At 42.0% G+C, this 15,825-nt stretch overlaps 1 protein-coding gene across 2 annotated transcripts in view; it reads right to left on the bottom strand.

Moving 5' to 3' along the window:
• The window catches only part of igdcc3 (immunoglobulin superfamily, DCC subclass, member 3), a 167,959-nt gene that overhangs the window by 32,960 nt on the left and 119,174 nt on the right, over nt 1-15,825 (bottom strand). For both annotated transcript variants that reach the window (XM_034679784.1, XM_034679785.1), the window contains 4 exons: nt 8,235-8,379; nt 7,571-7,701; nt 6,593-6,730; nt 2,746-2,904 (listed from right to left, as the gene is read on the bottom strand). In XM_034679784.1, the coding sequence (XP_034535675.1) occupies nt 2,746-2,904; nt 6,593-6,730; nt 7,571-7,701; nt 8,235-8,379 (573 nt within the window). The remainder of the gene's footprint in view (nt 1-2,745; nt 2,905-6,592; nt 6,731-7,570; nt 7,702-8,234; nt 8,380-15,825) is intronic.

The following is a 15,825-nucleotide window of genomic DNA, read 5'->3' as shown; positions in this document are numbered from 1 at the left end:
AGATCTCCTTATAGAGAAACTTTTAAAGATCAAATGTGGGAAAATCTCCCACAACCCAAAGATTCACAGGACTTAAAGCAACAAAAGGTGCTTTTTCGATCACAGGAACTTTACCCCGGAACGACGGGCTTTTCAGCCACAGGAACCAGGGTCTAAATTTAGTTCTAGGGTAGTTAATCTCCCCCTGAAAAGTCCCTGCTTTGGGGTTAGTATTTTTCAAAGGTCCAGGACCTGCAATGTTGAACATTTCTGATTGGTAGATTACCTGCAGTGTTTTTATTTCACCTACCGTCCACTTAACATCACACACATCTGTGATTCACTTGATTTCTCTTTCTTTCACGTGTTTTTATTTGTTCTATCTTTTCTGTATGTTTATGCGTCCTTTTCAGTTTGTTTATTATTGTGTCCTTATTGTTAAAAATCAATAAATATATTGTCCCAAAAAAAATTCCAAAACTGTGATTCACTTGGTTTAATAGCCATGTAACAGTCGACTTCTCTGAGCACACCGCGAATGCGTTTCTGTCAGCTCCTGGTGTTATGGTTTTAAAAGTGACCCTGTAAACCGGAGACCTTCAGCTGCACGTGTCGGGTTTGCTGAGTTTACAACAGCTGTTGAAACACAGGAGGAGTCCTCAGTAAAGCATCCTAGTTTAGTTTTATTCAAATGTCAAAATATCTTCATCAGATAAGAATTTAATGATCATCTAAAGACATTTGTGAGGGATGCATCAGCTTGAGAGACAGCAGTTTTACAAGGTAGCTCTTTAAAGTGAAACACTGGTTGATCTCTGCCATGGCTTTGTTGACATGTTGAAACTACTTTGCTACTCCTGCTTGTCTCGGTGAATCAATCTGCAATGCAATCAAGCGCGATCTAAAGCAACACAAGTTGAGTCTCCTCCATGCTTACAGGCTAACTCTTGTGTCGCTCATGATCGATTAAGATCGCTTCTGAATCTTACTTTTGTTTTACTGATGTTATATCTGTATTTTAATGAACCTTTGAGACCGAACAAAAAGATCCTGAACCTCAGTTCACTGTAAACCCTTTACAGTAGCAAACCGGTTTCATTCTGGGGTTGGGTTGAGGTTGGTTAGTTTCTTCAGAGGAAGAAGACTCATAACCCTCACGCAGAGGAAGCGGATATAAATAGTCTCCTGTCATAGAATTTGATAAGCCGTGGAAGCGTTCAATATTAAACCTGTGGGCATGAAGCACGCACCTTTGAGGTGAGAATACCCTGAATAAAAATACACACATGAACCCCTCAGTCTGTGAGCTTATAACAATACTATTTCCATGCGGTTAAAGAAAATCTGCATTTTATTGAAATTCTTATATCGAGTGACTCAAATTCAGAAGCTGTAAATATATATTATGATATATTCATAGTTACTGAATTCATGCCAACTTGGTCTTTAAAACAGACTCTTTTGAGCCCCATCAGTGCTCACGAGCTCCTCCATGGCTACTCTTCTCAGCGTCTCTTCACAAAAGCAATCTTTGTCAACCTGTTTTTATGACGGTCGAGGCTTTTGTTATTAATATTAACGGCGTAACACAAGGAAACACATTGATTTTATCAGTCGTAATTCTAAGTACCTCCAAGTCTGAGGCCATGGTTCTCTGCCGGAAAACGCTGGATTGCTCTCTCTCTGTAAGGAGCGAGTCTTTGCCTCAAGTGAAGGTTAGGTATCTCAGGGTCATGTTCGCGAGTGGGGGTAAAATGGACAGTGAGATCGACAGGCGGATTGGTGCTGTGGTTGTTGTACAGGACAGTTGTGGTGAAAAGGCTGAGAGCTGACCTGGATAGCAAAGCTTTCAATTTACTAGTCGGTCTACGTTACATACCTCACCTATGGTCATGACCGAAAGAATGAGATCGTGGATACAAGTGGCTGAAATGAGTTTCCTCCAAAGGGTTGCAGGGCTCAGCCTTAGATAGGGTTAGGTGCACAGATATTTGAGCTCGGAGTAGAGCCGCTTCTCCTTTGCATCGAATCGAGTCAGCTGAGGTGGGCCGGGCATTTGATAAGGATGCCTCCCGGACGCCTACATTTAGAGGTGTTCCGGGCACGCCCAACTGGGAGAAGGCCCCAGGGTAGACCCAGAACTTGTTGGTGGAGGTTATATATCCTACCTGGTCTGTGATTGTCTGCTTGGACTGCTGCCTCCGCGACATAACCCCGGATAAGTGGAAGTAAATGGATGGATGGATGGGTTAGTCCAAGAATGCTGAGCTGATTTAATTTAGGATTCAACTCATAACACTGTGTTTGAGCTTCTAAGCTATTTGGGGATCACTGAATATCTTGTTCCAGTTCTTGTTGTACTCTGATCATGGCTTGATGTTATTTTTTCCTTGGTGGAGGTGAAACAAAGTGCTTTCAGTATCAGGCTGATGAACCTCAAACATTTTGACAGCTGCTTGGCAGGAACTGAAAAGGTTTAAAATGCTGTGGTATTCTTTGTTTGGCAAAAGCTCCAAAATAATTATGCAAGCTGAAATCAAAATCCTTGAGCCTGACATGTTTGTACCACCCACTAGTTCGGAACTGGGGATTTAAATTCAAGTCCACCCACATGAAGCACAGAAGTGATTCAGGTAGGAAACACAGAATGAGAAACTTTACCTTATCAACTGAACACGGCTGCTCAGTGTGCTTTAAATCCCCCCTACACACACAGAGTAACTCCTACCTAACCTTTCAAACAGAAGCACTCTTTTATTCACTCACCTTGGACCACCAGGCGTCCCTGAGCCGTCCTGCGTACCCGAGTCCCTGGTTTGTTAGCAGCACACACATATACCCCTGAGTGCTGAACGCCAACATCCGAGATCATCAGGTTCCCCGTGCCGAGCACCTGGATTCCCTCCACGCCGATGGGGCGGCCATCTTTGCAGGGAGGAATAAACAGAGCAGATGAGAAGGATGGGAAAAAGTTAACTGGATATAGAGCAACAAAAAAGGACCTTGTACAGTAAAGATCAGAGTGGGCCTAAACTGCCTGCAAGAAACACTAATTAAACTCAATCCAAGTTTACGGCCACAAGTTGACCGAGACGGGTCTATTTCTGTCCCTCCCAGAGGTCAAGGCTGCAGCTTTCACAGTGAAGTGTGTGATTCTCAGAATTGTAATAACTTGCGACACGGCTGCCAGAACAGCAAACAGGAAGATAAGACAGAAAGGTCAGTGAGGTTGTGTTTGTTTTGTGAGTGTTGTATGTGTTGTAATTAGACGTCTTTAACGGACGAAGTCAAACCCTGAAGAGTGTATTTCTCCTTAGAAAGAATCATCAGATTTTTCATGTTATATAATAAATGAATGTTTTATCATACAGGCAGCTTCTCTAATGGATATTCTGTTAATTAAAGCTTTCACGCCTGAGTGGGAAAATTCTTCTTCATGCCTTTGTCTGACAAAGCCTTGGAGTACATTTTCTTTTTAACAGGAGATGTTAACAGCCGTCACCAAGAGAGCAGAAAGTCTAACTGCAACTTCTAATCTCCTATCTCCTTACACAATCCATAGCTTCCTCCTCTCTGTACCTACACGATAAGCTCACCCTTTCCTGTGCTCCCTATCAGCAGTCTCAGCCCCGACAATGACTTCAGTCTGTCTGTGATATTAGCTATGGGGCCAAGGGGGCATTTTAATCCCGTCTATGACTTCCATCTGTGGCTTGTAAACCCAGTATGGTCCAGATTTGATGTGTTAAAAGGGCAGGCAGAGAGGCAGGGAGATGGGCACCATGCTGGACACATGCAGCGGCAGGAGCTCCAGGCAGAATACGAACCATATGGTTACTCGTCAGCAGAGGATACTGTGAGCACTTTTATATCATAAAGCAATTATCTCTGCAAACACACAAGATAAACATCACCCCTCTCTAATAAAAACAGTGATTAAATCCAGTGTCCAGCAGGTAGTCAGAATGATTCTTATATATTTTTAATGTGCAATATGAGTTCTTTGTGGATTTTCATCTGTATGTGCCTCTCTGTTTGAAAGTGGACTAATCTAACTTGGATGTTTCATTAATATTGAAGAGGCAGCTGGAGACATGCAGCACTTGATTCCAAAAGGGGGAAGTGTAACATCTTATCCTATCGTATTGTATTATAACATACCCCATTGAACTATAATATACTGTATTGTATCGCATTGCATTGCATTGCTTAAAGACCCTACAATACCCTTTTGTATCCGATCGTATTGTATCATATCGCATCGTCTACTTTCGTTTCGTATCCTAACGTATCGTTTCCTATCGTATTGTATTCTAGTGTATCGTACCTTACCTTACCACCATATCAAATTGTATCGTATCGTAACGTCTCATATCCTACCCTACGATATTCAATCATATCCTATCGACTCGTATCCTAATGTATCATATCCTTGCCTAACCTCCTACACTATTGTATTGTATCGTATCGCATCCTATCGTATCATACCGTATCGTAACATATCCTATTGTTTCGTACCCTACCCTGCCCTACTACAGTATTGTAGCGTATCCTATCGATTGTACTGAATCATATTTTATCATATCGTATCGTAACGCATTGTACCCTTAAGTACCATATCCTATCATCCAATCATATTGCATCCTATTCTACCGTACCCCATAGTATCGTATCCTGTTGTATTGTGTCCTATCGTATCATATCGTACCCTACTACACTATCATATCTTATCTTATCGTATCATAACGTATCGTAACATATATCCTATTGGTTGTATCCTACCCTTCCCTACCCAATCGTATCATATTGTATCGTAATGTATGGTATAGTATCATATGCATCATACCCAACTCTACCCACCTACCCTATGGTATCCTAATGATCATATGTTATGGCATCATATCCTATCGTAAAGTACCCTATCATTGTATGGCATCATATCCTATCGCATCGTACCCTACCATTGTATTGTATCCTTTCCAATCACATTGTATCGTACCCTTCCCTACTGAAGTACCTTCTCGTAGTGTATTGTATCTGATCTTATCATATCTTATAGTATCGTGTTGTATCCTATCCTTACTTACCTTACCCTACTACCCTATCGTATTATATCATATTGTGCTATACTGTTCTCTACCCTCCCCTACTGTATCATATTGTATCCTATCATAACTTATCCTATAACCAGAAGATTCAGAATCGGAATACTAATCCGCTTTGTTGGCCAAATATGTACGCAAACAAGGAAACTGACTCAAGTAAACTTTGTTTTCTAAATACAAACATTACACATAAAATATTAACAAATATGTACACGCCTGCATTACACATTACAGATGACATATTAATAGAGACATCATCTACAACCTATGTGAGAAATTAGTGCAACGATTATGAATGCGAATGATGCTGTAATTAATAATGGTATGGTATCGTCTTGTATTCTTCTTGTCAGTTGGTATCAGCAGCGAGTTTGACATGAGCTCTACAGTTGTTGTAGGAAGTCTTGTAAATCTTGAGATGATGGATTATGAAGCAACAATATGACAAGTTATTGATATGAAATAAATCTCTCCAACCACACTGCCATGTGTTTTTGCTCAACATTTGTCATTAATATGTTTTTTATTGCCTTTTCTGCATTTTCCATTATCACTATCTAACTCTCTTTGACAAGAAACCCTCCAGTGAGCTTTTGTCCTAACAAAGCAGCCTTGTTCTTTTCTTGCCTTGTTTTACTTTACCTCTCTCTCTCTCTCTCTCTCTCTCTCTCTCTCTCTCTCTCTCTCTCTCTCTCTCTTGCCCCCTCCATCAGTTTCTCTCTGTCAGGCACTAATTAACTTAGTGTCAGAAAGAAAGAGCACAAGCTAGCCGGCTGTGCTTCTGTTCGATGAATAGCAGCAAACAAACTCTGGCATTAAGGAGTGACTGATGTGAAACTATCAGATTCATTATGCAGCTTATCCCAGCCTCCCTGCTGTAATCTAATACATACAAATCCCATCGTGTTAGCATTTCATTCTAGCAACATTGTGTAAGGCAATACTCTCAATCTGATTATGCCTGACTGCTTGGGAGGGGCAGCAATTTACATTCGGGACGGAAAATCAGATCGGATAATAGGTAAAGAAAACAGATAGCAGATTGAAAAATTGGTCATGACAGACTCTGAGTGATAGTCAAGAAAAAGTGCACATGGAAGGAAGGGGAAACTAATCGTATCTGTCTTTGCACCTCAAAGCAATTAATCAGAGGCTCTCCGGAGCTATGAAGGAGGTTCAGCTTCAGAAGGAGATGAAACATGCATTCATCAACACAGTCATCCACAATGTGTAGCCCCAAGGCCTAATGTTGAATCCCTTTGCCTCATGTAAACACAATAGATACTCTGCTGGATTCTATGTGTTCTGTGCACACGTATGTTACACAATGCCAAAAACATACAAACCCACGAGGATACAAAGAACATACAACCCACACAAAACACAACCACATGCATGAGAGCCCACTGTGATAGTACGTCAGCTCAGTGACACCTATGCTCAGATATTTATACACACACAGCCACGCACCTTCTACCTCCTTTGGTATTATTTGGATTTATTCTCACCTAATCTGCTCCAAGAAACGATAGGTCGAGGGTATCCAGTAGCCACACACTCCAAGATGGCTGTTTGGTGGACAGTAAGGGTGAGGTTTTCTGGACCAACCAGGATCATGGGTTCTTTGTAAACAGATGCCTGGGAGCCTGTAAAAAAAAAAAAAGGAAAAAAGAAAAACGGGGAGCATAAGATGGGAATGAACATGATGGATGGCCTCCTTTAATTGGATTTCTCCAAGGTGCATTAGCTCGATATGCTGTATCTCCTGGATCGGGAGGAGGAACAATAGGTTTGGGAAATCTTGGGAATATGCTCGGAAGATAAACAGAGGAGGAAGCAGTGGTTGTTTTAGAGCAGTGATGGCGAAAACAAAAGGCCAGTACACAACACAAGTTAATCTACGGAGGGGATCGCCGCTTCCATGTGACGGAAAAACAAAGGCTCAATACCCGATCTCCGCACTCACTGACTCTGAGGTGTGAACAGAGGGCTTTGAAGCAGACTTACAATGCCAAATTACACGCTTGACATGAGTCCACATTTCTACAGACCTTCCTTCTGGACTTACCCAGAGAAAAGAAGCATGGACCTGATGGGACAACCACATTTATCTGAAAGTACAAACCTGTATCTAATCAGTTTTGGAGTTGTTTGTTGGACATTTGTTCATGTTATTCAGTTAAATATTATCTACAGATTAACATAACTGGCTTTCATGACCTCTGATAGTTTAATAAAAAATACACATGCACTTTAATGTAAAAAAAAAAAAGGTACATACTAGAGGAAAGCTTTTTTCTTATTATCAAAAAATGCATTTTCTTTCAGGGCTACATGTGAAGTCATGACAGAGTGTCCCATCCTCTCTTGCCATGAACATGCACGGCACCCATAACACCGTTCAGTGCTCATGCATTAGCGTGGAGATAGGGATTGAGCCCGTATGCTCATGGCACATATATGTGAGACTCATTAAACATAAGTACCTGAGACTGTGAGGAGCGCCTCGGTGCTGTGTTTCACTCCCGCACTGTTATGGGCCACACAGCAGAACTTTCCACTGTCCTCGTCACGCACGCCTGTGATCTGCAGAACACCTGTAGGCAGGAGAGTGAACCTACAGGAGGAAAAACAAGGATATGAATACACATGAGTCCTGCTCAAGCGGCAACCTCCGGTCTCAAAATATGAAGCCCATGCAGAAGTGTTGTAAACTGCAGTTCATCGAGTGTCTGCTTGAGGCTGACTGCAGAAACACCGGGAACCACATAAACACCAATTCAAAGAAGACGATATTTACAGCAGAAATAAACATGTTTACAGCCTGGCTCAAAACATTTTTTTTCTAATGCGACGGTTCAGAAGATACTAAGATTACGAGTTTTGTCCAAATAAGGACATGATTGACTTGTCCTTATTTGGGGAGCGGGAGCACATAGCTGTTGGCTAGGAGGCTCAAACCCCGCCTCTTTAGTTAGGTGGAGTTCAGCATTTCCAATATGGCTCCCGCCAACGATTGGCTTCAAAACAGCGCTCTGGAACAGATGGGTGACTACGTTCATTATTTATACAGTCAATAGTCCTGGTGAAAGACTTATAAAGGAGAGTTGTCTGTTGTGACCCTCAGGCAGTGATGTGCTTTGATTTTACCTCTCGTCCTTAGTGTCCACAGGAAGTCTGTCTTTTTCCCAGCTGATAACAGGCTCTGGCAGGCCGTGGATCTGGCACTGGAATCTGGCCACACCAGACTCCTCGACATGGACCGACTCGGGTTGGACATGGAAGTCTGCCATGGCTGCAGAGGGAGGGAGAAAAGGGGGGATATTAGGTCATAACATTACAACACAGCTGCAGAGCAACAAGCCTGGCTGCTCACATAAACATTCATACAGTATTTATCGAGGACGCAAAGTATGGAGATGTTCTCATGACATGTTTATGCTATTCTTCATTATGTCTGCAAGGGCAGAATAAAATAACTTTACTACTACAAGCCTTAACGTGGATGCATTCATTAACACATACCATGAAAGATAGGTGAGGGTGATTTACTGGAGGAGGATACTGACTGACTGGTTGAAAAACAGCTAAACTCAATGCAGAGTTTGATTTAGGACACATTCATTGTCTTATATCTGACATATCTCACTGATTATAATGCTGAACAAATAACTAAGAGGACACATAGTGATGAAAGGGAGGTGTAATAAAGCTGCCAGCTTTAATTCAGCGCTTGAAGGAAGTTTCTCTCATCTGTTTCTGAAGAAAAAACACTTTCCAAACAACAGAAGACCTCCTGTGGATTGGACACATATATAGATTGTGTGTCTAAAGGTGTGCCAGTGTCTTCATAGGATATATGCTTTGAATGAAATGTACACACTAAACTTAATGAAGCTTCGATTGAAGCTATAAGTATAAAAATAAAAGGTCAGTGAAACACTACAGCTTGATTTTCGATGTATCCGGTGTGGTCATCTCCTCACACTGGAGCAGAAGAAGAAGAGAATGGAAAGGAATCAGAATACCTAACTGATGATATCTTTAAATCAAAGCGTTGTATTTGTCTAGTGGGACAGAAAATCTTCCCCACAGATTCCCTCTTAACAAAATATGTTTAAGTACTATGTCTGTCATCTCTCCTCAAAAGAAGACATTGCTGAAAAGTTCTGCAAAAACATATGTAAAGTACGTCGCTGGCGTATGTAACTCCTGCCATATGTTGTCATTTAGTTTTTGGGTCATGCAAGTTTTTAAAAATGCATGCTAACAGAAACACAACAACATCGCCACATAGCACAACAAGCGTCAGTACCCCTGAAGAGAGCCTCATTCGGCTGCACTTCACATATCTGCAGAACAAAGACGGCATCAAAGTTGGAGCCTCAGACAAACTCAATTTAGAGAGAGGCCCTCTTCTTCTTCCGCTCTCCCACCTTCTCCTACACAAGTGTACTCATTTAAATGGCAACCATAATTAACTTTGACGCAGGAAGACTCATCTGAACACTGTTAGCATAACAAGAGGGATTGACCCCTTATTATTTCATAACCTCCTGCTCTTCCCAACCTGTCGCCTGCATTAATTCATTACATTCAAGATGAGTAAGGAGTAAGCAGCACCTCTCAGAGGGTTTATATCGTGCGCGTCTGAGACATCCTACCTGTTCTCTCCTCTTCTTCCTCGTTTTTGTTGATAGAGACTCTAATTTGATACCGACGTATCTTCTGTTATGTTGAATATTTTCCTCTAACATGTCAGTTTTTATTTCCTGTTATAACAGCTTGATAAAGAGTCATAGATAGCACTTTTTAAAAACGACTATGTACTAATGTAACTGCAAACATTGCAGCTAATGCACAGGAGATATGGAGAGAGGCAGAGAGAGATGCTTAATATAGAGTGGCAGTACTTTACAGCATCGTGGCTGCATCAGTTGTCTAACGCTGTGATTATTCCATTTCAGAGCTTAATGAGAAGGGTGGCATTCTCCAACACGACTTGACCTTAGATCTCTGAATGGATATACGGAGCGCTGATGAAAATTTAAACATGCTAATTTAGTATTCTTCCAGTAGTGACAGTTCTCTGTAAGCCAGGAGTTCTCTGTGTGTCGAGATAACACAGTCATTTTCCATTACTCTGTCTGAAGATAAAAACGCCTCGACAGTCGGTCGGCGAATTTCAGACTTTTACTTTCAGCACTTTACAGTAAGGCCACACTTAATACAAGTGTGTATTTCATTGGGTTATTCAGGCAAAGTGCTTATCTCAAGGGTCCCACTGTAATTTTTCCGCCCGAGGCTCGCAACCTTGCAGCTGTAAAGTGTTTCAGGTCAACTTCACTCCAGCGCAATAGACCAGAAGAAATCACAGAGCTAATAATATTTTCATTGGTTATCTATTTTTGAGACCGAGTGTTGACTGAAGCTATCAGCAACACTTTCTGTCTTGCAGAATGGAGCTTTGGGGCAGACACTGCGTGCTGATTTAAAGCCCTGAAGACACTGTCACTGCTGATGCAGAAAGGTTAGGTACAGTACGACAGCCCCGAATCCATCAGGACACAATGCAACGAAAACAAGGAGCTGAGAGAGACTAATGAGATCAAAGAAGCTTGGAAAAACTGTCTCAAATTAAGAGATGCACACACACACACACACACTGCTGAGTATACTGGGGGCACAGCAAAAGAAACAAACTTGCACTTGAATGCGAAGAACAAAAGAGAACCAGTGCCTATAGGAGCTTTATGTGCATCTTTGCCAAGTAGTCATGGTGTCCGCTGATCTGGCTGTTGTGTGTGTCCGCCGACATCACCCCCCTAACGGGCCCCACCCTTGGCCCTCCTCATGCATAAAACATGGTCTCTCTAAGAGGCCCACACCCCTGCCAGTATCGACAAAGTTGTAGAATCAGACACAATCGGGAAAATCACAACAAGGGGGACAAACGCTGATTAACAAGCGGAGTAAGTTGTTAACCAGACGTGTTTTATGTAAAAAGGAAAGAGATAATCCACGTTTGTTTTTTACTTTTATCATGTGAGAGACTGCAGAGCCTAAATAAACTGATATAGCGGAGCTTCAGCTCACATAAACACTGTACATGCAAAGAGCTGCTTCAACAGAAACCCACAACTGTATTGATCTCCCGTGATGCTGTTGGAAAAAGACACACACACACACACACACACACACACACACACTCACACACTCACACACACACACACACACACACACACACACACACACACACACACACACACACACACACACACACAAGGCAATGAGGCACTCTCACTTATCCCAACACTCAGACACAACAGACAGGTTCCTCTATTGTTTTTCACTCTTCCTTTACTAAGTGTTGACAGACACTCACACATGATTAAAGACTGTCCACTACCAGCATGATGCTGCTGGCTTAAATGGAGCAGGTCTAATTACTGTAACAAGGGGGAGAACGGCCGGGGTGCATACTAAAAAGAAATCCATACACAAGTGCACGGGGAGAAGATTGCCCCTCGCACACATGTTTGACGGTTCCTCGGTGCCAACGACAAAAGACGAATGAGTGAGGGAGTAATGTGACTGAAGGTCAATGACAGGAAATGTGAAGCGTGGTGATTTAGATGAGAGGCTGAGCTGTAAATCAGATCCTGTCACAACTCTGGTTATCTAATAATCCCCAACAAGTGAGGGGAAATGCCCCTGAGATGTGCGTCACAACTCAGAGAGCCAAAGCAAAGGTAGAAATTTAGAGGTGGAAATTTCACATGCTTACATTGAGTTCAAGTGCAGATGTACGTCTACTGATTATTGGTTCTTAGGGTCAATAACCAGCTAAAGGGCAGTCAATATCGACGTATTTCCCCATCATTCAATCTCACACTCCAAGACGACAGAAATTTGGCGAGTTTTCAGTCTTCTACCATTTTAGGAGATCAGATCCATCTAATGAAGAAATGTAGATGAAATGGTGATTATCTGAATGACCCCTAGCTGATGTATTTTTTTGCCTAATGGTTTCAAAGTAATGATCCATCTCCTCCCTGCTCGGTTAAACACACCCACACACATACATGCAGAGAAACGCTCATCAGAGAATAATTAACAAGGCAATTAAGAGCCAAACTGTGAAATTCAGACTGCGGTGACCAAACCAGCCAATCTGATGAGATGTCCATGTTTTTAACGGACTCGTGGTCACATGTGTGTTTTTTCTTCCCTGCGTGGGGATGATTCATTGATATGACAGAGGTAATGATGCCAGGAGAGGGACAGCCATCCTGCAGCAGCACTCAAACCTGCAGCAATGTGAAAGGCTTCAGTGAACCCCCATGTTATAATATCATCGGCCTCCCTCCCATCTCGCCTCCATCACCATCACCCTCCCACCTCCCCACCCCACTGTACAATTTGAACCGTTTGCTGGGCTCTTCATCACACACCCCTCTCACCCCACCTCCCCCACACGAGTCCTCTCAAGCCTGTGACATCATTAAGCACATGTTGTTCAAGCAGTGGCGCTGATGACTGCCGTAGCCGCCCCTCCCCCCATCTCGGTAAACCAGTAAAATAGAGATGAGGCCCATAAATAATGGAGATGGTGTACGGTGCTATTTCAGCGTGGAGAGCCCACACTTCAACAGCCTTTAAATAGGAAACCCTGAAATAGCAGGCCTCAGTACTGGGACCCTAGAGATGGCATTTTAATGCAGATGTGATATTTTATTGGCTCTGTGCCCCGAACCCCCCCCCCCTCACAATCCACCTGCAAACCCACCCTGCACCAGAAGCCTGGGCACTCCTGTGATCAATCTGCTGCTTGGTGGTGCATGCACCTGCAAGAGAGGGGCTGCATGTGCGTGGGCTGTACCCCATCTTCCTCTGACACACACTCATTCCCTGTGTTTAATGCTTTGGCACATCAACACCATCCTGAGTCAGAACCTGCACCAGCATGAGCACGAGCCGCACAGCTTCCAGTCACGCTCAGCTGGCAGATGTGTAGATGTGTAAAGCAAAGCTCAGAAACCAGACGTATTGACCGTTTATATTAAAAGCTTTTCTCCTAGTACACCAGTAATATGATTTATATAGGGGGACCTTAACGGCATGCTTACGTTTTATTTTTCAAGCTCTCTTTCTCTTAATCTTCTCTATCTCTCTTTCCAACCCCAACTCGGTCTCAGCAGATGTGTGTCTAACATGAGTCTGGTCCTGCTGGAGGTTTCTGCCTGTTAAAGGAAGTTTGTCCTTGCCACTGTAACATGCTAAATGCTGCAAAGTGCTCTGCTCATGGTGGATTAGGATGAGATCAGACTGAGTCCTGTCTGTAAGATGGGACTGGATCTTGTTCTGTCTTGATGTTGCGTCTTGAGATAACGTTTGTTGTGATTTGGCGCTATATAAATCAAGATTGATTGATTGAAGCTGCACTGCTTTAAATCAGATATCCTGTTCCACCTTTAAATGAGAATTGCACTTCAAATTTTGTGCATCTGGCTCAGATCAAAGTTACATCTATATTAGGGATGGGCATTTCAAGCCAAAATACTATTCGATAACCATTGGCATCTATTCAATGATTATTCAAGATTCGATCAGCATTCTTCTTCTTTTGTTTGTTAATGCGGTTAGCAAACAGCTTTAAGACTCTGTATAGCCACCATCTGGCAGGAGTACCGTATTACAACCAGGCACTGGTAAAAACAATGAACAATTTTACTTTTAAAATGAGAAAAAAATCGAAGTAACTCTTCGATTTTTACAAAGTGAACGAATATTGGATGTTCAAAAATCATTGCCCATTCCTAATCTATATAGCAACAGGTATATGTGGTAGTTCAGTTTAAAATATGCATTTAAAAAACATGGTTCGGTCAGACAAAAAGGAATAACAGAGACCGATTAGAGTATCATTGTTTTGGTATAAGCTGGGATGTAATGGAGGCCTAAATGGCACAAATTTACAACACAAAATTAAACTAGATTAGATTAACCAAGCCACATCCTGATAAAGAGATAAATACGTGCTCCACAATTTATGGTAACCCATCAAATTGCTGCAATATTTCTTAAAAACACAAATGTTTTACTCAGACTCTAAAGAAGGAGTCACCAAATCAAAGGGTTCTTTATTCAGGAACTATGGACGTCTAGATTTAATCCTCACTCACTCAACCGTTGGTAAATATTCTGCTGTGGAATAGAGAGTAAGCAAACAGCTGGAAACTGCCTCCATCTGCTACACACAACTTACAAGATCCCATAGATGGTTTTCAAGTCATAAATATTGCACGGGGCTCCAGATGCAGTGATGCTGAGAAGATTCTGGCACCATGAGTCATACAACATACAAGATCATCAAACACCGGGGCGGGCACGTATACTGCTGCAACAGATGGAAAACAAACACACAGAGAGATCGTCTAAATGTCGACCTGAGAACGCTGATTCTTCTCACTGCTTTCTCTTTTCTCCTGCACTTGTCTTTTTTAATTCTTCATGTTTTGATTCTCGCACACTCATGGCTTCACCTGACAGATTTCCTGACTCAAGTGCATTTCCTGCATTATAAAACTGTTTTGACTGGACTTTAATTGCCTTTTCTGCTCGTGTAGCGGGCTCGTTTGCATTAGGCCTTCCATCGGTGTGACTGTCCTTAGTCTTCTGTGTTGATCGATATTGTGCAGCTTGTGTGCACTAAGTTAAATGTAGTAAGATTGATGGCTGCTATTAAAGCTCCCTGCAGGGGTTGGAGGGGGCAGAAATGCTACAATAGTTATCACTTCAAAAAATGCCTCTATATATAGAGAGAGATTTTCAATGGCTGTTTGGAGAAAGAAAAACATTCAGATCATTTCAGCTTAGATATTTGTAAAATTGGAAGGTCATTTTTTTTTACATTTCCCTAATTTAATGAAACAAAAAAATCATGAAAACAATATATAAAATAAGATATGTTTTTTTTTTGGTGATAAAGCTTATAGTTAGAGCTGGCTCAGGCTTGGACCAGCTCTTAGTTATGCCACTATAGGCTTAGACTGCCAGGGGAACTGACACACTGGGATCCTGTCTTTCTCCTCTCTCTGCCTGTCTCTTACCTTAACTCTCCCTATTCCATTAAAGTTACTAACCATAGACCTTTCTGGACTCCATGAGCTCCCTTGTCTCGTAGGTTCCTCTGGATCTCTGCTATGGACATGCCAGACTCCAGCTGCTACAACTACTATCTGTCTCACCACTATCATCTCTCTCTCTTCATCTCCCTCTATCCCTCTTTCCAACTTGGTGTCAGCAGATGTTTGTCTAACATGAGTCTGGTCCTGCTTCAGGTTTCTGCCTGTTAAAGGAAGTTTGTCCTTGCCACTGTAACTTGCTAAATGCTGCAAAGTGCTCTGCTCATGGTGGATTAAGATGAGATCAGACTGAGTCCTGTCTGTAAGATGGGACTGGATCTTATCCTGTCTTGATGTTGGGTCTTTGTTAATATTAGAACATAGAGTACGGTCTAGTCCTGCTCTGTTTTGAAAGAGTCTTCAGATAACATTTGTTGAGATTTGGCGCTATATAAATACTATATAAATAAAGATTGATTGATAATCATCAATTGCAGCCTTGATCTGAAATTAAGCTTCACAAATGTTCAAATATCTGTATTAGGGAGCTTTAGAAGCATCTAATTTTCTTTGGAAATTGAAACTGATAAACTGAGTATTTTAAAGGTAAGAAA

This window comes from Notolabrus celidotus, chromosome 3 (assembly GCF_009762535.1).
Source record: "Notolabrus celidotus isolate fNotCel1 chromosome 3, fNotCel1.pri, whole genome shotgun sequence".
NCBI classification, from domain to species: Eukaryota; Metazoa; Chordata; class Actinopteri; order Labriformes; family Labridae; genus Notolabrus; species Notolabrus celidotus.
The sequence above is the reverse complement of the archived record's forward strand: the minus strand, read 5'-3'. Positions and strand labels throughout refer to the sequence as shown.